This window comes from Mustela lutreola, chromosome 13, assembly GCF_030435805.1.
Source record: "Mustela lutreola isolate mMusLut2 chromosome 13, mMusLut2.pri, whole genome shotgun sequence".
Classification (NCBI taxonomy): domain Eukaryota; kingdom Metazoa; phylum Chordata; class Mammalia; order Carnivora; family Mustelidae; genus Mustela; species Mustela lutreola.
Genome location: NC_081302.1, coordinates 48480853 through 48501084, shown reverse-complemented (window position 1 = coordinate 48501084; position 20232 = coordinate 48480853). Strand labels below are relative to the sequence as shown.

The 20232-nt window shown below is 33.5% G+C and overlaps 1 protein-coding gene across 6 annotated transcripts in view; it reads left to right on the top strand.

Annotated features, from left to right (window-relative positions):
- PCDH17 (protocadherin 17) overlaps positions 1 to 20232 on the top strand; it is a 98994-nt gene that overhangs the window by 26093 nt on the left and 52669 nt on the right. For 4 of the 6 annotated variants that reach the window (XM_059143892.1, XM_059143894.1, XM_059143891.1 and 1 more), the window contains 2 exons: positions 10385 to 10443; positions 10577 to 10749. In XM_059143892.1, coding sequence (XP_058999875.1) covers positions 10385 to 10443; positions 10577 to 10749 — 232 coding nt within the window. Of the gene's footprint in view, positions 1 to 10384; positions 10444 to 10576; positions 10750 to 20232 lie in introns of those variants that run through there. The other 2 variants (XM_059143893.1, XM_059143897.1) reach the window with 2 other exon arrangements.

The following is a 20232-nucleotide window of genomic DNA, read 5'->3' as shown; positions in this document are numbered from 1 at the left end:
TGAATAATAAATATCACTAATACGGTTTTGTAGGTCCTAATATAAGACAGAATACTCCAAGCCTTGTATCACAGAAAGTGCCCAATAACACAAATTACATAAATTTAGATTCAGTGCAATATGGTTGTCCATACTAGCTAAATGAATTAGACTGAAAACTGGTTTGAATCTAAATAAATCAATTTATGAAAACTTCCTTTTATTTGTTAGCAAGTTCTTTAACCCTAATAAGATTTTAAGGAAATGTATCTTGCAGAAGATTCAGCATTCATGGGGATAGTAAGTAAAATCATGAGTCACCAATCTGTCTCCCTCCCTTTCCTCTCTTTCTCTTCATATGTCAGAGTTCTAGAAGTTCAGACTTCTAATGAATGTTCATTCATTGGCTACATAGACCTTTGACTGTTCAGAGAATCCAGTTGTAGGTATTCCCTCCAGTGGGATAATCCTTCCATATTCTTTTTTTTTTTTAAGATTTTATTTATTTATGACAGAGAGAGATAGCAAGAGAGGGAACATAAGCACAGGTGAGCTGGAGAGGGAGAAGCAGGCTTCCTGCGGAGCAGAGAGCCCTCTATGGGGCTAGATCCCAGGACACTGGGCTCATGAGCTAAGCCAAAGGCAGATGCTTAAAGACTGAGCCACCCAGGCACCCTTCCTTCAGTATACTTAATAAAGATAGAAAAAAAAAAAAAGCATGATAGGAGTAAAGCAGAGGAGAGTCTTCTAAGACAACATATCTGGCTGAGTACTAGCAAAAACCAACCAAAATAAGAAGCAGAAAGGAATTAACTCCCGACCTCCCTCCCCCCTCCACATTATGACCACTACCATCACTGGAAGAAAAAGAAAAAGATTGAGTATTAGTTAGCATTGAAATGGAGAGGCTGATTGTACTGAAGAGAATGGGTTAATTGGAGATGTTGAAGTTAGCAACTCAAATTTTGGATTTTTTTCTCCCTAAGACATCAACTCATGGCATAACTCTATGCCCTTGCCAGTGAGAAAGCAGATATGCTTTCAGTGGCAACTTGGTGGCCTTTAGCAAATATTAAAAAGAATGTACAGTATTCTTTATTTTGTGTGCTTTTGTAGATAACAAATAGCAACTCCTCTTACCTTTTGATTATTTCAATTTTCTTCTTTCTTGTCAAAGATGATTTTCTTTAAAATTCAAAATTACATAATTAAATTTGGCACACAAGTTATTATTAAAATTATCAGTATCCTTTACAAAAGAGTTACCATTTGCAAGAGCTTTTAATATGTAGCCACATAACTTTAAAAAAATCATCTCAGTCATCCTAATTGAGCTGTAGACTTAAAATGTTCTCTTTACAGGATGTGGCTCTTCTTGTCGTCTCATTTTTAATTTAAAGTAATGCTAGTTTTTGCTAAATGTGGTAAGAATTTCTCATGTTTTTATTATGCCTTTGGTTGCAAAACATAAATGTCGATCATACTATACTTATATAAAATATATTATTTTGAAAATCATTGATAAATACAGTTATTGCCATACCTCATGCTCTTTGAAAATTCCAAAGCCATAGGTGCTGTCAGATAACTTTATAAGTGGTGGCTTAAAATGCTGTTGCCTACTTCAGCAATGTAGAAAGAACCACACCATATATTCTGTTGAAGGCAAAGCTATCAGAAGCAATGTCGGTATGAAAAGGCTTAAAGTGAATTATTCACCTCTTAACTCTCAGTTGTTTTTAGTGTGCTGCAAAGAGAATGCTCCCTATCAATGTGAAAAGCAGTGCCTTTGAAATAAGGGAAAAGTTCAACTTGTTTGACTTTGTTTTCAACCCAATGGCATCAATAAATGCAGTGAACTTTATGTGCCCAATTCAAAAGAATTTTGAAAATTCCACTCCCCTGTACTTCTGAAACAGGATAACACAGATCATCTTAGTATAGCTGAAGCTATAATGTTATGATTTAACAGCATACTACACAACTAAACCCAAATTTGTTTGTGAGAAGTAAATTCTCTCTTAATGAGGACTTCAAAGAGTTAAGGACATACTTTCGTTTTTCTTTAACAATTCCTATTCTAAATCAACATTTCTCGAATTAAAACTTTCTTCATTTTTGTATTGCAATCTTTGGGAAATCCTTCTGGTATTTGACATACCTGTCTCTGCTTTCTAGTATATTACAAATTTAAAAATATAATGTTGACACAAATATGTAAAACTTGTACAAACACAAAGTATAAATATAACATTATATATATTTATACTTTGTGTTTGTGGGTTTTTTTTAAGATTTTATTTATTTATTTCAGAGAGAGAGAGAGATCACAAGTAGGCAGAGAGGTAGGCAGAGAGAGGGAAGCAGGCTCTCTGTGAGCAGAGAGCTTCATGTGAGGCTTGATCCCAGGACCCTAAGATCATGACCTGAGCCGAATGCAGAGGCTTAAGCCACTGAGCCACCCAGGTGCCCCGTGTCTGTGAAATATATATATATACATGCACTCTGTCAGTAGAGTATACAACTCTTGATTTCAGAGTCACAAGTTCAAGTTATACATTGGGCATGTTCTTTCTTGAAAGAAGAAGAAAAAAAAAAAAACTGTTCCTTTGCAATAAATGGAGTAATACAAACTTCATTTGAAGTATTTATGTTATGGCTGGGAACTGTGTGTGTGTGTGTAACACACACACACACAGACACACACACACACACAATTATTGAGGTAAATGCTTTTGGAACCCGGTACAAAATGCTGCATCTTTTCTTCAAGTGTCTAATCTGCTGTCAGTCCTATTTAATGTATTTTTCATTTCAAATATTGTAGTTTTCACTTTTAGAATTTCCATTTGGGTTTTTTTTTGTATCATCTATTTCTCTCCTTCAGGCCTAAGATGAAGATGATACAAAGGGAGGTACTGAGGACTCAACATTTAAGGAGACACTTATTCTCAGGTTCATGCTTTCATGTTCTTGACCATATTTTTAATATTCGAACAGATTTTTAAGATTCTTTTTGGTTAATTTCATCATATTTTTCGTGCCTGGATCTGTTTTTTTGATGTTCCCCTAGCCATGGATTATATTTTCCTAGTTTATTGCATACCTTATCATTCCTGATCAGATGTCAGATGTTGTGAACCTTACATTGTTGAAAGCTGGATTTTTAAAATATTGCCTAGGGCCCAAGCTAAATGTACATTTGTGGAGTGAATTCACCCACTGAGTCTCTGTCTCAAAGGTCTCATCTTTGATAAACGGGCACAGAAAGGTGAAAGGATATCAAGGAAACCAGTGTTTCCACGTCAAGGATTCTGGAAATGCCAGAGCTGTTTCGTTTGTCAAGAATTTTCTCCATAGGAAATTTCCTAACTGCCCCATAACTCTGTAATGGGAAATATAAGAGAATACTGGAAATTAGCACCAAGGTATTTTGTATGTATTTATCACAGTGATTGCCCTAATCACAGATTAAATTCTAGAATTTACTGAAATAGCATCTAGGACGGCGAAAACTAACCATACGATCTATTTTCCTAATGCTGAATTTTTTTCCTCTCTTCCTTTTGTGGGAATACTTTGGGAAATAGCATTCTGGTATTTTTTTCTTAGAAATTAATTAGAAATGAGACTCAGAGTGATGAGGTCTTTATTTTTCTCATCCCACAGTTTTCTCATTTTTTAGAAATCCAAATATTGTTTAAAATTGCTCAGACTTAACACCCACTTATCATTATTTTATGATTATTACAGTGCTGCATGTAGGATTTTTTTCTAATGCAAAAGTTATAACAAGAATTGTATTTGATAACTGAGAAATTTTCATATATTGTCTCATATAAAATATAAAACCACATATTTTAAATAGTATATCCTAATTTTGCCACCAAAGTTGCAAAAACACTTTGAAGATATTTTGCATATACTTTGGTACATCTTAGACACCAACTATTTCCTATTAAAATGTCTTTAGAGTTTTTACAAAGGTACTCTGTTCACTTCCAAATGCAGAATCAATTTATAAGGCATTTTCTGAATTTAGAAACTCACGGTTTCTGAGGATGGATCCCAGTTCTTCACAATGTAGCCATGTTTCTTTCCTGCATTGAAGTTTAAAACAACAACAACAACAAACTGTTTCTTTGTTGGGATGCTTGGCTGGCTCTGTCTGTAGAGCATGCAACTCTTGATATCAGGGTCACAAGTTCAAGTTGCACATTGGGCATGGGGCCTACTTAAAAGAAGGGAAAAAAAAAAGCTGTTCCTTTGCAATAAATGCAGTCTGCAAACTTCATTTGAAGTATTTATGTATGGCTGGGAAAATGGGAACTGCACACAAAAAAAAGATCTTCGAAATTAACGAAAATTTTGCTAAATAATTCATATTAAGGTGGATGTCTTAGAGAACTTTTGCTTGGGTTTGCTAGTGTGGCTAAATAGACCTTTATATCTTGAATCCATTTGTAGTCTGTCCAAATTTCTACATAGATTTTAAAGTTGGCTTTATATCATTTTAAAAGACAAAGTTCAGAAACAGTGTTTATTGAAGATACTTAATAAAAGAACTTGTAGTTTTATAATCTTTGAGATGAAAGAATCTTCAGTATATATGACACTCAGATAATCACTTTAGTGTAATTTGCCATTACCTTTTATTAGAATATAGTAATGAAACTTTTTTTGAGTGTAGAGTTCTGTGTATTTTTAATCATGTACATATAAAAGCTTCATGAAACCACCACCATAATCAGGATATTAAATAGTTCTATCACCCAGAAAACTTCTTATGCTATATCTATAGTCAACTTTAAACCTTGGCATCCCCTGATCTTTTCTTTGTCATCATTTTTGCTATTTTCTTTTTTGAAAAGTTTTATAAATAGAATCATCCTGTATGTGATTTTTTGAGGCTGGCTTCTTTCACTCACCAAAATGCTTTTGAGATTCATCCATTTTATTACATAAGTGGTTTGTTTTTTTTATTGCTAAATAGTTTTCCATTACGTGCATGTACCATAGTCTGTTTATCTGTTCATCTATTGAAAGATATCTGGGCTGACTCCCGTTTTGACAAATTGAGCTCCTGTAAATATTTATGTACAAATCTTTCATGTGAGTCTAGTTTACATTTCTTTAAAGTAAATACCAAATTGCTGTGTCATTTTGGTTCTTTTTTTTCCTATGGATTATACTTTTTTGGTATCATGTCTAAGAACTCTGCCAAATGTCAGGTCACAAAGATTTTCTGCTAAGTTTTCTTCTACAGTTTTATATTTTTACATTTACATTTAGACATATGATCCATTTTCACACACACACACACACACACACACACATATGTTTATATATAAATGTGAGGTGCAGGTTAAGGTTCATTTCTACTGAATTATCTATTGAATTGCCTTTGCAACTTTGTCAAAAATCAATTGGCCTTATTTCTGTGGGCTACTTATGGGCAGTCTCTTCTTTTCTATTGATCTCTGTGTCTTTTCTGTCTACAATACTATACTGTCTTGATTAGTGTGGCTTCTTAGTAAGTCTCAAAATAGTGTGATTCCTTCAACTTTATTCTCCTTCAAAATTATTTTGCCTTTTATAGTCACTTTGCTTCTTGTTATAAATTTTAGAATCTCATCTATATTTACATAAAATCATACTGTAAATATGAATATTATTATGTTAGGTGTATAGATTGTTTGAGGACCATTAACATCTTTACCATGTTGAGTTTCCACTCCATTGACACAATATATCTCTTCATCTATTTAGGTCTTCTTTGATTCATTTCATAATTTTTGCCATGTTCAGGGTATAGATTCTGTACTTATCATTTGAAAATATTTATTTGCTAAGTGTTTGAATCTTAGGGAACTATGCTAAATGTATTGTTTTTGAAATTTTGATTTTCTATAGTTTGTTGCTAGTATATAGAAATAATGATTTTTGTGTGATGACCTTGAATATGGCAACCTTAGCTTATTGATTTCTAAGAAATTTTTGTGATTCGTTTTGATTGCTTTTTATTTCTTGCCTAAACAATATGATTTGTGAATACAATAACTGAAAATTTTCCCCTTCCTTTTTAATTTACCCATTTCTTTTTCTTGCCATATTGAACTTACTGGGTCTTTTCCTACAATGGTGAATAAAAGTGGTGAAAGCAAGGGTGAAAACTTTTAGTGTTTCACTAGTAAGTTTGGTGTTAGTTATATATATATACATATATATATATATATATATTTTTTTTTTTCCCCCTTTGGTAGATGCTCTTTATACAGTTGGGGAAGTTTCCTTCTCAGATTTTGCTGAGAATTTTTATCAATAAGTGTTGACTTTTGTCAAATGCTTTATGTATTTTTAAAATTTCTATTTTTACTATTTTAATGATACAAAAATCTATTTTGTCTCCTTTTACTATTCATTTTCAACTCAACTTCCTTAGCCACTTGTAAGTAGTCATATCAAATTAATCTACTTCCACAAATAAAGAACTTACCCAATTTCAGCCAATATGGTTCAGTTTCAGTAAGTGCTTCCTTTTGGTCTTCCTCATGGATGTTTATATTTTTTAGATCATGATTTGTTTTCTAGAGTTATAATAAGATGAGAAAATTGTAGGATATATTAATATATATTCTGATATACTTTAGGAATAGTTTATTATTGATTACTGCTGACAAAAAATTCTGATTTTGAATATCACTTATAAATTGGCTATAATCTGCTGAGTACTTTTGGAGATATACATGGAGGCAAATAATCAAAGAAACCCTTCATATCATGCAGACCCACTTTGTGTGTCTCTTTAAGTGATTACTTGCTTATTTCTTCATGTTTTCGGTACAAAGGAAAGTAAGGAACATCTAAGTTTTCCTGTTCAGCAAACAAAATAACAATAAAACAAAAAGTCAAACTAGGAAGGTGGACTCAGTTTGATAAGATACTTTAGACCTGTTTTGTTATGAGTGAATAGTCACTAAAAATCCCACAGCCTTTGTCTTTTATCTTGACTGAAATAGATTAAAAAGATCATCACATAAGTTTTTAATGTGTTTGTTTTGGAACTTTCCGTAATGACCTACCAACTCCAGGTACTTTGAAAAAAATAATAAACAAATTATATGTTTTCAAAGTAAAAGTTACTGCATTCAAATTCAGTTTGAAGGGAAAACATTAGTTTGTACTATTAGTTTGTATGGAAGAGGATAGTTTTCAAGAATTACAAATATTCACAGTTAATTACTCTGCTGAAACCTAAAATGCCACAAGTGTCTGACCTCAAATTTTACTCTCTTCCTAGACTTAAAAGTTAAGATTTAGTGCTGCCTGGGTAGCTCAGTGGGTTGGGCCTCTGCCTTCGGCTCAGGTCATGATCTGAGATGTTCTGGGATCAAGCCCCACTTTGGGCTCTCTGCTGAGCAGGGAGCCTGCTTCTCCCTCTCTCTCTCTCTGTCTGCTCTCTACCTACTTGCGATCTCTGTCTGTCAAATAAATAAATAAAATCTTTAAAAAAAAGTTAAGATTTAGATATGTGCAAGCTAGAAATAAATTTTTGAGTACATTATTGGAAAATATCTTAAAACCCTTCTATTTCTAAATTAAATGATGCTGTGGTACATATGGCTTTTGTTTTGGGTCTATTTTCATTTTTCTATGCAAATACATTTATTTTATATTCAGATTAGTTTAAATGAGTTTTCTGACACCCTTGGAGCCTGGATAATGAAAATGTTATTTTCTATATTAAAACCAGTGTGGTTTTTATAGTGAGTTAGTTATATGTTTATTAAAGGCCAAATGGCTATTTCATTATGATAATTATAAACACACAGAACCTCTCACATTTCTACCTACTTTACTGGATAAATTCAGGCATTATTAGTAAACTTCTGCTATTCTGCTACTGATTAAGGTACAAATTTTTAAAAGTTGTACTTTGTGAAATTCTACAATAATAAACCAACCTTTCTTTTTTTTTTAATTCCTTTTTACCTCTCTTCACCCTCATTCCTCCACAGTATATATACCTTTTTCTCTCTTTCTCCTTTCTATTTTTCTTTTGCCTTTCTCCCTGCTTTATTTTTCTCATCTTTCTTTTCGTCTAAAATCCCTTTTTTAACGACTTCCTCTTGTGTTTCTATTTTCATCAAAATAACATTTGATGGCAATACTCTTGCTCAGTATTCATCAAGCACCCCGATTCATTCATGCAAACACACATACACACGTGCACATGCACACACACACATAATTTAAAAACAGCTCTTCATTCAGTGGGGAAATGTATTGTATTTCTCAGTTTAAGTCCTGTATTTCATCAGAGCTGTTTAGAACTTTAGCAATAGGCAAACACTTTCAGATACTGTCCCTATTCGAACAGAGGAAGGGAAGTTTCCCAGTCTGTCTCCGTATGTCTAACTGAATAGGGATCCATAGCCTGTGATGCTCCACCTAATTAAAGCCATTAAAGTCACAAGGTTACTTAAAATAGCACTTATAAAAGCTAGAGTTTCCATTTTCACTTTACATTTTACTCTCTCCTTCATACCCAGGATTCTGTTTTTCTGAAGTATTCTAAGATATTCATGGCTTAGTCTTCAACTGACAACAATAATCGGTTACATGCATGTTTTTGACCAATTTAGCAGATCTTATTAAGTTAAAATGTGGAGTTTTTAAGTAATAGTAATTTTAAAAATTGGAAAAATTCGTTTGCAAACATTTTGCCCCAGTATTTTTTTTTGCCACTATTATTTAATTTAGTTTAATTCAATTTAATTTTTTTTTTTTTTAAAGTACGCTCCACGTCCAGCGTAGAGCCCAACATGTGGCTTGAACTCAGGACCCTGAGATCAAGACCTGAGCTGATATCAAGTGGCACTTAACTGACTGAGCCACCCAGGTGTTCCCCCAAGCCCCCGCCGCCACTACTGTATTTACTAGAATATCGTTATCCTTAAGAATTGGTAGTTTGCTATTATGAAAAGAAAACTGAAGGTGCTTCACAGAATCTAAAAATTAGTAAAACATGTTAATGAAACATGTCTACATGTTTCTACATGTAGTTGCTACAAACTACTAGTTAAGGTGGATTAGAAGTGAGACATGTATTGACCTTATTTACCTTCATCTTCGCACTTTGATAACGGTCAGTTGAACAACAACAGAAAAAGATTATAGATTAAGAAATTTATGAGGATACTTCCTGTCCCCAAACTTTTAACAGTGAAACTTAGACAGTACTTTAAGCTATTACTCTTAACATATCTTTTTTTTTTCTCCTTCCAGTAATATTTCAAGAAAGCCGCAAAATCAAATTATTACATGGGAAGAAAAAAGGGTCCTGTTAGTTTAAATGAACTTTATTTATAAGGAAAATACATATTGTACTAATTAAGCCTTACCTTGGGCCCTCTTCTTCATGAATTGCATGCTCCCGTGTCACTGATACTTGCATGGTAGATGATGTTGTATGAATCTGTGGCTGCTTCAGAGCACAATGGTGTGATATGAAGTGATGCAGAAAACAGGAGAACCTTTGTCGCTGAGTCAGCTGCAAGAAGAAGTGATGTGTATGAATGTACAGTATAGGGAGATCTATGAAAGATCTAGTATCTTTCTCCCAAAAGACTCTGTTCCGTGATACAAGGAGAATTCAGTTCTTTTTGGCAGACCTCCACATCAGTTTGGAAGCAGTAAAACAACCACAAAAACAAGCCTGGTTTCTCAATGTCTTTACTCTCAATATTTTAAGTAACATTTTATTTCTTGTTTTCATTTTACTTTGTTTTTAATAACCAGAAGTAATACCCGTTTCCACTGCCTGCTTTGAGTTCAATGCCGTAGTAAGAATGTAGATGAGAATGAATTATAGAGATGAGTTCAGCCATATGTGCCGTGCTTGTAATTGTTATTGGCAAAATTTGAAGTAAATGCCCTGTATCTCTTAATTGAGGAGTGGATGACTTTAAGTGATATTACATCAAGGAGGGCATAGAATCCCAGCAGATGATGTAATTATGTTTAAAAATGAGTATTATTAAATAATTCACACTTTTAATATGGAGAAATTAGGCCATTTTTCCACTCCTCCCACAAATGTTCGATCTTAATATCTAAGTAATGAAACAACACAGACTGTGTTATCCATCCTCGTGGTAACAGAGAATGCCAGTTATGACAGGCTCATTGTTTACTTTAACAGGTAATTTGTGGACCGGAATCATTTAATTGTTCTGAGTACATAATTACATGTCAGCAATTTCCAATTTAATTAAAATGTACAAATCTGAAGATTAAGGGAATTTTTGAATTATTAATCATTTTTCCACTAGGAAATCTTGTTGCTCTGCAGGAGATTTGTCCAGTGTACAACTATACGTATTTTTTTCCTTCTCTTTCGCAGACAGACAATTTTCCCGCAGAGCCCAATTACATGGGCAGCAGGCAGCAGTTTGTTCAAAGGTAAGGCCTATTAAATAACTTTCTCGGCTTCCCCATTTGCATTCGTGTCAAAATTGCTTTGCAAGAGACTACATTTCAGATTCAGACTCCTAGAGACAACACTTTCTCTTCTTTTTCTTTATATGTATTTCAGTAGCTCCACGTTTAAGGACCCAGAAAGAGCCAGCCTGAGAGACAGTGGGCACGGGGACAGTGATCAGGCTGACAGTGACCAAGACACTAACAAAGGCTCCTGCTGTGACATGTCTGTTAGGGAGGCACTCAAGATGAAAACTACTTCAACTAAAAGCCAACCACTTGAACAAGGTGAGTGAAGCCTTCCAATGCTTACAAAGTGTAAAGCTTAAGCAATCATTATAAACCTATTAGTACTGGAGTTGCAGTTTATCACGCTGGAATGGACCATTGATAATAAATCAAAAGAAACAGCAAATCCAGATCTTGTCCCAGACAGAAAGCAGCTATTCAATTCTTCAGTAATAACAGAAAAAGGAAGACCATGGATATTAATCTGTAATCTTCTTAAAATGAGAACTTGACCAAAGTCACTAGATTGTTCATATCTTTATGGACATTTCCTAACCTTTTCCATTTTGTGTTTATCAACAAGGAAAGTAGGGCATATTTAATTAGGTATGCACATCTTAATATACTAGTTTACAAGATTAAATTTAGTAAATTCACCTCATTTAGGTAAAATGAAAACCTGATTGGAATTTTAGAGCTCTTAGCAAGGTTTGTTTATTTTTAGCTTGAATTTTAGCCTCAAAGTCGTTATTCAAGAGTCAAACTACAGCGGAGCCAAAGTTTTGGCTCCGTTTTTGGATTTACATCTAAATCTGCAGGGATGTCAAATAAACACGTACTTGTTGGCCCTGATAGCGATATAATAAAGAAACACTTCTTAATAAATACATATATTTTTTTCTAAAAGTCTATCTTCAATTTTTTTTGTTTTAGTAGTTTTGATGTTTTTATTGTTTCAAACACAAAGAAATATTTGCTAATGATTCACCCAAAGAAAAGTGAGCAGCTCTTTTGTGTAAGACTTAGACCCTGTGATTGTGAATAGGTTTTTGTGTCTTATCATCATAAAAAAGGAAAAGAACAACTGGATAAGTCAATTTCAGAATTACAAATGCATTTATATTTGTTATACTAGTTCTCAAAATTCTAATAGTATTTAAATATTCTAATGTTTATTATTTCAGTTTTTTCATGAGAAACTACTTCTCTTAAGATATTTATTGGTTGACAATTCAGAGAAAATACATTTTGCCTGTAGTGCAGTCTGTCATATCATACATACTTCAACACATATCATCTCTATTAAAATTTTAATACACACATTCACACATATATAAATTCAATGCAGACATAAGGGCATATGTTCCGTTTAATATATATTTAAATTTCTGTACTACAATTATGCTGTTTTTTAAAAGTTGGCCTCCCAAAAGGCCTTCTTTTGATAAATTTTAACTGCCAAATATACCATAACAACTTTTTGTCTAATAATGCAACATTATGTTTTAAATTTTCAATAAAAGGTATTTGAATGCTTATAGAATATCTATAATTCCTACAAATTTGAATATTTACTTGAAGTGACTTAAGTGATCATGATGGGTTTTGATTATGTCATATTTAATATGTTAATTTTTTAGACAAAGTTTAAATAATGGGTTGTTGGATCTTAGTATTTGAATACAGAACCTAACATAGATTCATCTATGTATGTAATAAAGTGACTGACGGATAATGCACTGGCTACTTTTTGTAAAGCCGCATAGAGTAAGTAAAGAGTTTTGCCTTTATTATATTTTCGTGAGAAACTCTGTTAAGCAAAAAAAGTTTATATGCTGTTCACATTAACCCTTTAAATTTTTTTAACCACGTGAGTGATGTATTCGATGTGAAGGGGTAAGGATCCTTATAGAAAAAGGAAAAAGGAAGGGGTTTTATTCATGTCTGAAGATGTACTTTATACTGAAAGTCTGTTTTTTTCAACTTCAGTATCAGAAAATAATACCTTAAGAAGGTGGCTGTTGTTCTTAGAAGAAAGTACATTTGGCATATATTTTAGTTAATGTTACACATGAAACAATTGCTAGTGTAAGAGTGAGAATGCTAATGCAAATGTCTCCTCTAAAATGAGTAGTTGCCACACATCCTTATTAATAAATATGGGAAAGATATTAGGAATCTGAAAGCCACCCTTAGATAATCTGTAATAATGAATTACAGGAGAGGTATTAACTTCTACTTTAAAACATGATTTGGGAGGATTAACTAAAGTAGTATTTCATTGATTTGTTGACTGTTTATTAATTCATTTATTTAATAAATATCTATAAATCCTTGTAATACATAAGGTGAGTTAGAATCTTTAGTAACATCAAAAATAAATTTGACTTGGAGTGTGCCTTCAAGAAACTCTATGATGAGAGATCTCTCTTTCCTTCTCCTCTTTCTCTCTCTGTCTCTTGTCTCTCTCCCTCGCCCCCTCTCTCATTCCTCTTCTCTCTATTTACCTCTGTCTGTCATCTTATCTATCTCAATGTCCATCATCTATATCAACTTTTTTCTTTTTCCTTCCTCCCTTTCTTCCTCCTCTTTTTTCCTCTTTTCTTTCTTTCTTATCTATGTTTATATCAATATCCATTTACCTATCTAGATTGGAGGAGGACATTAGCATTTACTGAGTTTTTACTATCTACTATAAACATTGCTAGCTGCATTTCAATGTTAGCTTATTTAACCTCCAAACTCTCAAATACTTACCATTTTTATCTTGCATTTAAGAAAACTGAGCTTATGGGAAATTTATTAATTTGTGCAACAGGTTGGAATATTATCCTCGCTCTAGATATAGCCAAACCTTGTGTCTTTTCTACACAACTTTGTCTCCAAATGGTAAAATTTGTTCAAAGAGACAATCTGATCCACTTCTATGACTAGATACCAAATAAATATTGAAGAGTAAGTTAAAACCCGAGTTCATGTATGCAAACCTTAGGGGAGAACATCAAAATAGCTCATATGCATTGAATGAATTATTCAGCACTTAAAACTTATTATCCTATTTATTTTTCATTGCATTTATAAATAGGTAAGTAATGTTACTCTCACATTTAGTAGATATTAAGAAATTTTCTCAATATTCTATAGCTGTAAGTAGTGAAATCAGCATTAGAAATAAAATGGCATGCCTTCAGAGCTCCCCCTCCACTTACCCAGGGGTGTATACTATTCACATAATGAACAGTTTACTCAGAATTAATTTTAAAATGTTTGAAGAAGCAATCAGACATTGTCTTGGTCAATATACGCTGTTAATTTATTTGAAAAGCATCATGAGAAACAATGATTCAATGCACACTTATAAAAAATAATTTTCTTTACAGATGAAGGATGATGACAGCCATCTTTAAGCAATCATCTCATGTCATATTTCAAATATTAAACCCATTTTTAATACCTTTAAAATCTCCTAAGAAACAAAAGTAAATTTCCTCTTAGCAGAAAGAAACCGAAAACTAAACAAAAAAGAAACCTGCTTATGAGTCTTTTTCTCTTCTAAAAATTTGTAGTAGTGCCTTGTCACATTTCAATTTAAAAAAATCAGTACATAGGGGCACCTGGGTGGCTCAGTGGGTTAAGCCGCTGCATGATCCCAGGGTCCTGGGATTGAGTCCCGCATCCGGCTCTCTGCTCAGCAGGGAGCCTGCTTCCCTCTCTCTCTCTCTCTGCCTGCCTCTCTGTCTACTTGTAATCTCTGTCTATCAAATAAACAAATAAAATCTTTAAAAAAAATCAGTACATATTATAGTTTACATTTTTATATTAATTTAGTTGGCATCTTTCTTTGTTTAAATTTTTTCTATTAAGAAAGATAATGTTCTATTTCTAAATCAAAATATTTCTTTAACTTAGAAATTAGAATCAATTGCAAGAATAATCTTCACATTTTCAATGGAAATTTTTGTGCTAATAATGGTTTTCCTTTGCAAAAGACTTAGGCCTTTGAGATTTTATATTATTAGTTTAAATATTACTTTTTTCTTCTCTTTTGCACAGATTTTTCCATTAGTTCTGTTCCTGATTACTGCGTTTTTTGCTTCTCTCAGCTTAATCATCCCAAATATACAACATGAGTATATGTTACTCATTATTTTAGCAAAAATATTTGAAAGGGTTCAGTAGTTAATTGAAAGAGTGATATAGGACACTACAGCTGGGGATAGATTTAAGGATTTTATATTAATAAATCCTCTAATAGAAAGAGGTTATTTTAGTTTCTCTTAGTGAAATTTAAAAGATTCTTAAAGAATGTTTTTAGTTTCTTTCTATTTGATTGTTTTTTTTGTGCCCTTCTTCTCTATTTGTCAATTAGATTTTCTTCATGCTCCCTTTGTCAAATATTATAGGTAGGTAGGTAGGTAGGTAAAACAACCCACTCTGACTTCTTTAAAGAAGTGTCTGTATCTCTGAATTTCTGTCCACTACAGAAATCTGATAAAGTATTTTGCTTGTTAGCAATAACTTTTTCTTCTTTAAAAAGATTTAGTAAGCCTTCCCTAAAATTCAGTAGTCTGTACCGTAGTCTGTACCATTTCCCAAATAATACATATGCAGTGTTCAAAATTCTGTCTGATGATTTCTCTGAACTCTCTAATGCTGGCTTAGGACTGTTCTCAATTATTTCAAGGATAATCAGGCTTCTGCTGTCTTTATAGTTGACTGAAACCAAGTTCTTGAATTGAAGCCAGACACTAGTGGAATAGCATCGCACATTATGTTGACAGCCTTTGCTGCCACGGCAGTGGAAGCATCACCATCCGGGAATCTGAAGCCCCTTTTAGGTAGCCAGCTTTTAGTCCCTTCCTCTGTAACTGGATTCCAGGACTTTCTGATCCTCAGGAGTTGCTTCCTTCAAATTCTTTCTCATTTCTCCTTTTATTTAATTGCCTTATAATTTCTTTCTTTCCTTTTTTTTTTTTTTTCTATTCATTTCTGCGACTCTGCAGTCCTTTCTCTTCCACTAGAAAATCTGACTTCTTAAATTACATTCTGGGTTAAAAGCGTTTCACAATGGAATCCCTGATTAAAATCTAATAAAAATAAAATCAATGGAAAGTTGAGAATAATAGAAATACTAAATAAGCCAGGTTTGCTCCAGTGAATTCAGTTTTAAAGCTAAATTACATTCTTAAGGGTTGCCTTCCCACTTCCCAGAGGACATTCTGCAAAACTACAAAAACTAAAGCTAATGGATTTTTGTTGTTGTTTGTTGCTTTTTTTTTTTTTTTTCAAGTCAGTGATTGAATTTTGCTTGTGGACCCCATATTCAAACAGGATTAGGCTAGTTTAAGGGACTGCAGTATTTGTTATGTGATTTCACTTTGGTGAGGCTCTGAGCCCCACTCTTTCACATCTCCCTCCCTAATTTACTGCATAATGACTGCAATTTCACCATATTTCTAATTATGCCTGAAAAGGAAACAGTTTAAAGTTTCCACACCCTATACTTTGCTGTGAAGGAATGACTTAAAAAAGAAGTAGTAGGGAAATGGGGGAATAAAAGGTGAAGCTCTTGTCCACCAAAATGGGGTGAAAACATGCAGATAGGATTTGGGAAGGGCTTACTGAGGCAGGATTAGGAACACTGAACACAAGCTTGACCTACTTTGAAATTTCACCTAGAACTGACCAGGAGTAGGAAAGTAACAGGATGGTACTTTTATATTCCTTCTCAAGCTTCCATTCTGTTTTCTATGCTGCACTACAGTTACTGCAGCTCTGACCCTTCCAATACATGAGTGTCTTTCCCCAGACCTTCCCACAACAGGCAATAGCAAATTGCTTCTACAAAAGTATGGACATGGACATGATGGTGACATCCATCCTCTCAGCAGCCATCTCGCAATCTCTGAAAATAATTTTTAAAAGAAATGCTGCTGTAAACTTATTAATAGTCAATTTGTCTTAGGAAGGAAATGGAAAATTACTTCCATATACAGGGGGCTGAAAAGGAACTGTTGAATATTTAATGCCAGGAAGAAATCATTTACAAATTTTTAAAGACACTGCTGCTTTATGATTCAAATATATGGCATTTAAGAAATTGTATTATTTGCCAAGAATTATTCTTTTCAAGCCCAATAAGTTTTTATTGGACTGCATTTATTTGAGACCACCTTAATACCAACTTTTTCACTCTCTTGTGCTGTGTTTTAGGACTTGCAGAATTCATCAGGTTTTACATTTGACTGGATAAAATATTCGCCAAACTCTGAGGCGCTTCAGTTTATTTTTGATTACCAAACTTTGCAAATGTCCCATAGTTCACCTAACTTTAAAAGTTTCAATGACATCTCTTTTTCTCGTATGCAAACATCTGCTTCTAGAATCCAGCAGCTGGTATCATGAAAATAGAGAGATTTTATCACCCTCACATTTGTTCTCATCGTAAAGCCTCCCTAACAAGTGTTGCATGATTTACTATAGACTCAATGTGATTTTGAGATTCTCTTGCTTTTAGTAAGCACAGCAATGACTTTTGCTAAAACACTCCAATTTGGGAATGTTGGGGCAGTATTTCCCAAACTTTTAAAAACTCATTTTGCCTTGGGGGCAGGGACACCCTTCCCAGCCTTAGAATTACTGTATCTTTCAAACACTTGAATACAGCTGGAGGTTTTTCCTTTAATGGTTTTTTAGGACAGTATTTTTTTTCACTTTTACAAGTAAAACTCTGTAGTAATATTATGAACACTTCTATGAAAATTAGAGTATGCCCGTAACCTGTGACAATCTAGAATGGTTATCAGTTCATCTGTTAATTACGAACTGTGAGAAAATAATGTTAATAGGTCTTAAGCATCTTCCAAATATTTTCCATTATTTCACTTGAAACTCATGCTCTACTATTGCAGGTTCTCTGTTCTTTTGAAAGTTATATTCGAAACACTAGAGTAGAAAGATTCCTGAAGTATAATTCCCATTTTGTAAGAAAACAGACAGATTCAATGACTTTTTAATCAAGTCTTCAGTTAGAGGCAGAGGTAGTACTAATTGTAGGTTTATAATCTGCTGGACTGGAGCTCTTTGCATTTTTTCATACCATTCCTCTAACACATAATAGAGAGACCTTCGTGTCTCCAAAAAGGTATTCCAGATTTGTCATCACTCTTTGTTGCCTTATGAACCTAAAGATGTAAGCACTTTATGCTTGATTCTTTCATATATATTGAATAGATACTTAATATATTTATATGTTATATATATTGAATAGAAGCTCCAAAAGATTAAAAAAAAAAAAGTTTTGTACCAAATATAGGCATTGACACTACTGTGTTATTTTTCACCAAGTCCAAGGATGCATCTATTTCTTGTCTGGGGACAAGATCTACACTAACTGTGTGTCTCATAGCTCTGGAAGAGATTTTCATTCACTCATTTATTTAATCACTTATTTTTCCTTTTAATGAACAACTGTGCCAGGGGTAGAAGATGAGTTAATGCACAGGCTGGGTTCTCAAGGAGCTCACACTATAGTAAGAGAACTTGACATATAAGCCACGAGGTTGGTGCAGTGAGAGATATACCCTGAGTATTCATGGAGACATGAGAAGGAAAATCCATCCAGGATATGGGGGAACAAAGAAAATTCTTGGAGAAGGAGACATTGGAGTTGATTGTTCCTTCAGAAAATGTGTATCTCACCTGGCCCAATGACCTTTGGGGAAGGAGGATGACAAGGCTCTCTCAGAAACACAAACGAAGTGAAGCAACATGTTGGATGCATGGGAGTAGGAAGGTGTGAGACTCAGAATGGGGCGTAAGACTGAGACTCTGAGAAGCTCAGTGATGGGACAATGGACTGGGGCCAGGAATCATTGGAGGTTCAGGAGGTAACAGTTCAAAGTCTCATTTACAGAGATTATTGTTATGTCAATGACTGGGGAGACAGGGATTTGCTTAGGAAGCTGGGGAAGTAGTCCAAGGCAAGGCAAAATGAGGCCCAGAGTAATAAAGAAGTAGCAGGAATGGAACTAAATGAAAGATTAGAAACTCCTTTTAGTATATGACACAATTTTATGATTATAATTAATTGCTCAACATTCATTTAAAATTGATTTTGGGATAAAAGTTTCTAAAGAAAAAATAATTTGATACTCAAATAAATGGAGTAGAACTTGAATTATTTAAGTATGTTTCTGTGTAATTTATACCACATATATTCGATTGACATATAAATATTTGAAACTTTCAGCATTTTCTCTAAATGAACAATGATTATTTGCATGCTGGAATTGACTTGCTAAAGAAACTTCACCATTCAAAGATGGTAGGTAAAAACAAAAACAAAAACCAACTTCAGTTAACCAGATCTTTGGGAGAAAGTTTAGAAAACAGTGACATAGTATAGGGCGTGGTGTCATAATGAATCTTAGCATCATAACTTGGGTGACTGAGTTCAGTTTACTAAAGTGGCGAAGATAGGGTGAGGGCACCACTGGGAAAATACTTGGGAAGTAAAAAGAGTTTCCATGAATATTTCTAAACTAGAAATTATAGTTTGGCAGTCAAAGTAGAAGTTAGGAAGTGTAAATTTGGAAGCCATTGATATAGGACGATACTTAAAGTATGTAAATCAATGAGAAAGGACATTGCAAAAAAAGAATCCAGGAGATTGGATTCTGGGATTATTGTAAGGAAAGGGTCCAGAACTAAATCCTAAAGAATTTAGAAGTTGGGAAGGGAGAAAGTTCAATAATTGCTCAACCTGACAAGAAACATTTCTGAATACTTTGTGTCAACCCAAAATCCAGAGACCTTGTAGATGAGTTATGTGACTAAAACCTCGAGTTCTTAGATTTCATCTCCAGCCACATATAATTGAGAGCCAAATTAAAACAATACATTAAATAAAGTTGAATAATACTGTTTTTGTTAAAAACAGTAGCTCAGATACTGAGATAGTTATAATTTATGATTCAAAAAGCTAGTTTAGTGTAAAGTCCCATATATGTGACCTGGCACCATGGGCATAAATAAATAACTTCCAGAGCTCATTCACTTTGAGGGAAGAACATTCACTTGGAACCAAATGTTTTGAATTTTAAATGTAATTCAATAACACTTTGTATAGTATCATTATGTATCATCATATATCTTAGGTGCTATGTTGTATATTTATTCAGCAAATATTCTTTGGGTTTCTGTTATATACCAAGTACTCTTCCAAGTGTTGAGGATTGAATAGTAAGCAAAATGTACATTCCCATTTACATTGAGCTTACATTCAAATGAAATTCTCAAGTGAACCCTTTTTGAAACTCACAAAACCCATTTTCACAGAACTAGTAATCTAGTAATGGAAGTAAAACATACACCAAAAATATAGTAAGATGTAGAAAAAAATGGGCTATTGATTAGGTATATACAAAAGGGTCTGAGAATTTCAAAAGGAGGAGTAGAATACTGATAATTATTTAATGAAGACTTCATACAAGAGATGAAATTTGAGCTAAGATTTAAGGGATGAAGAAGCTTTTTACTTTCAGTGGTAGAAGAAACACCCAAGTACATAAATACATAAGTGGGATATGGGAAGTGTATATAATAATCTAGGGGATAATGAATAGTCCAATGTGTCCGGAGGAGAAGGGACAAAAGGAAAAAAAGCCAATGAAAACAGGAAAGAGGTGGTCAGTAAGGGGAGGAAGTAGAAAAGCCGCATCACCATGGTAGCCAGAGATAGATAAGAACAAATATTTTGAT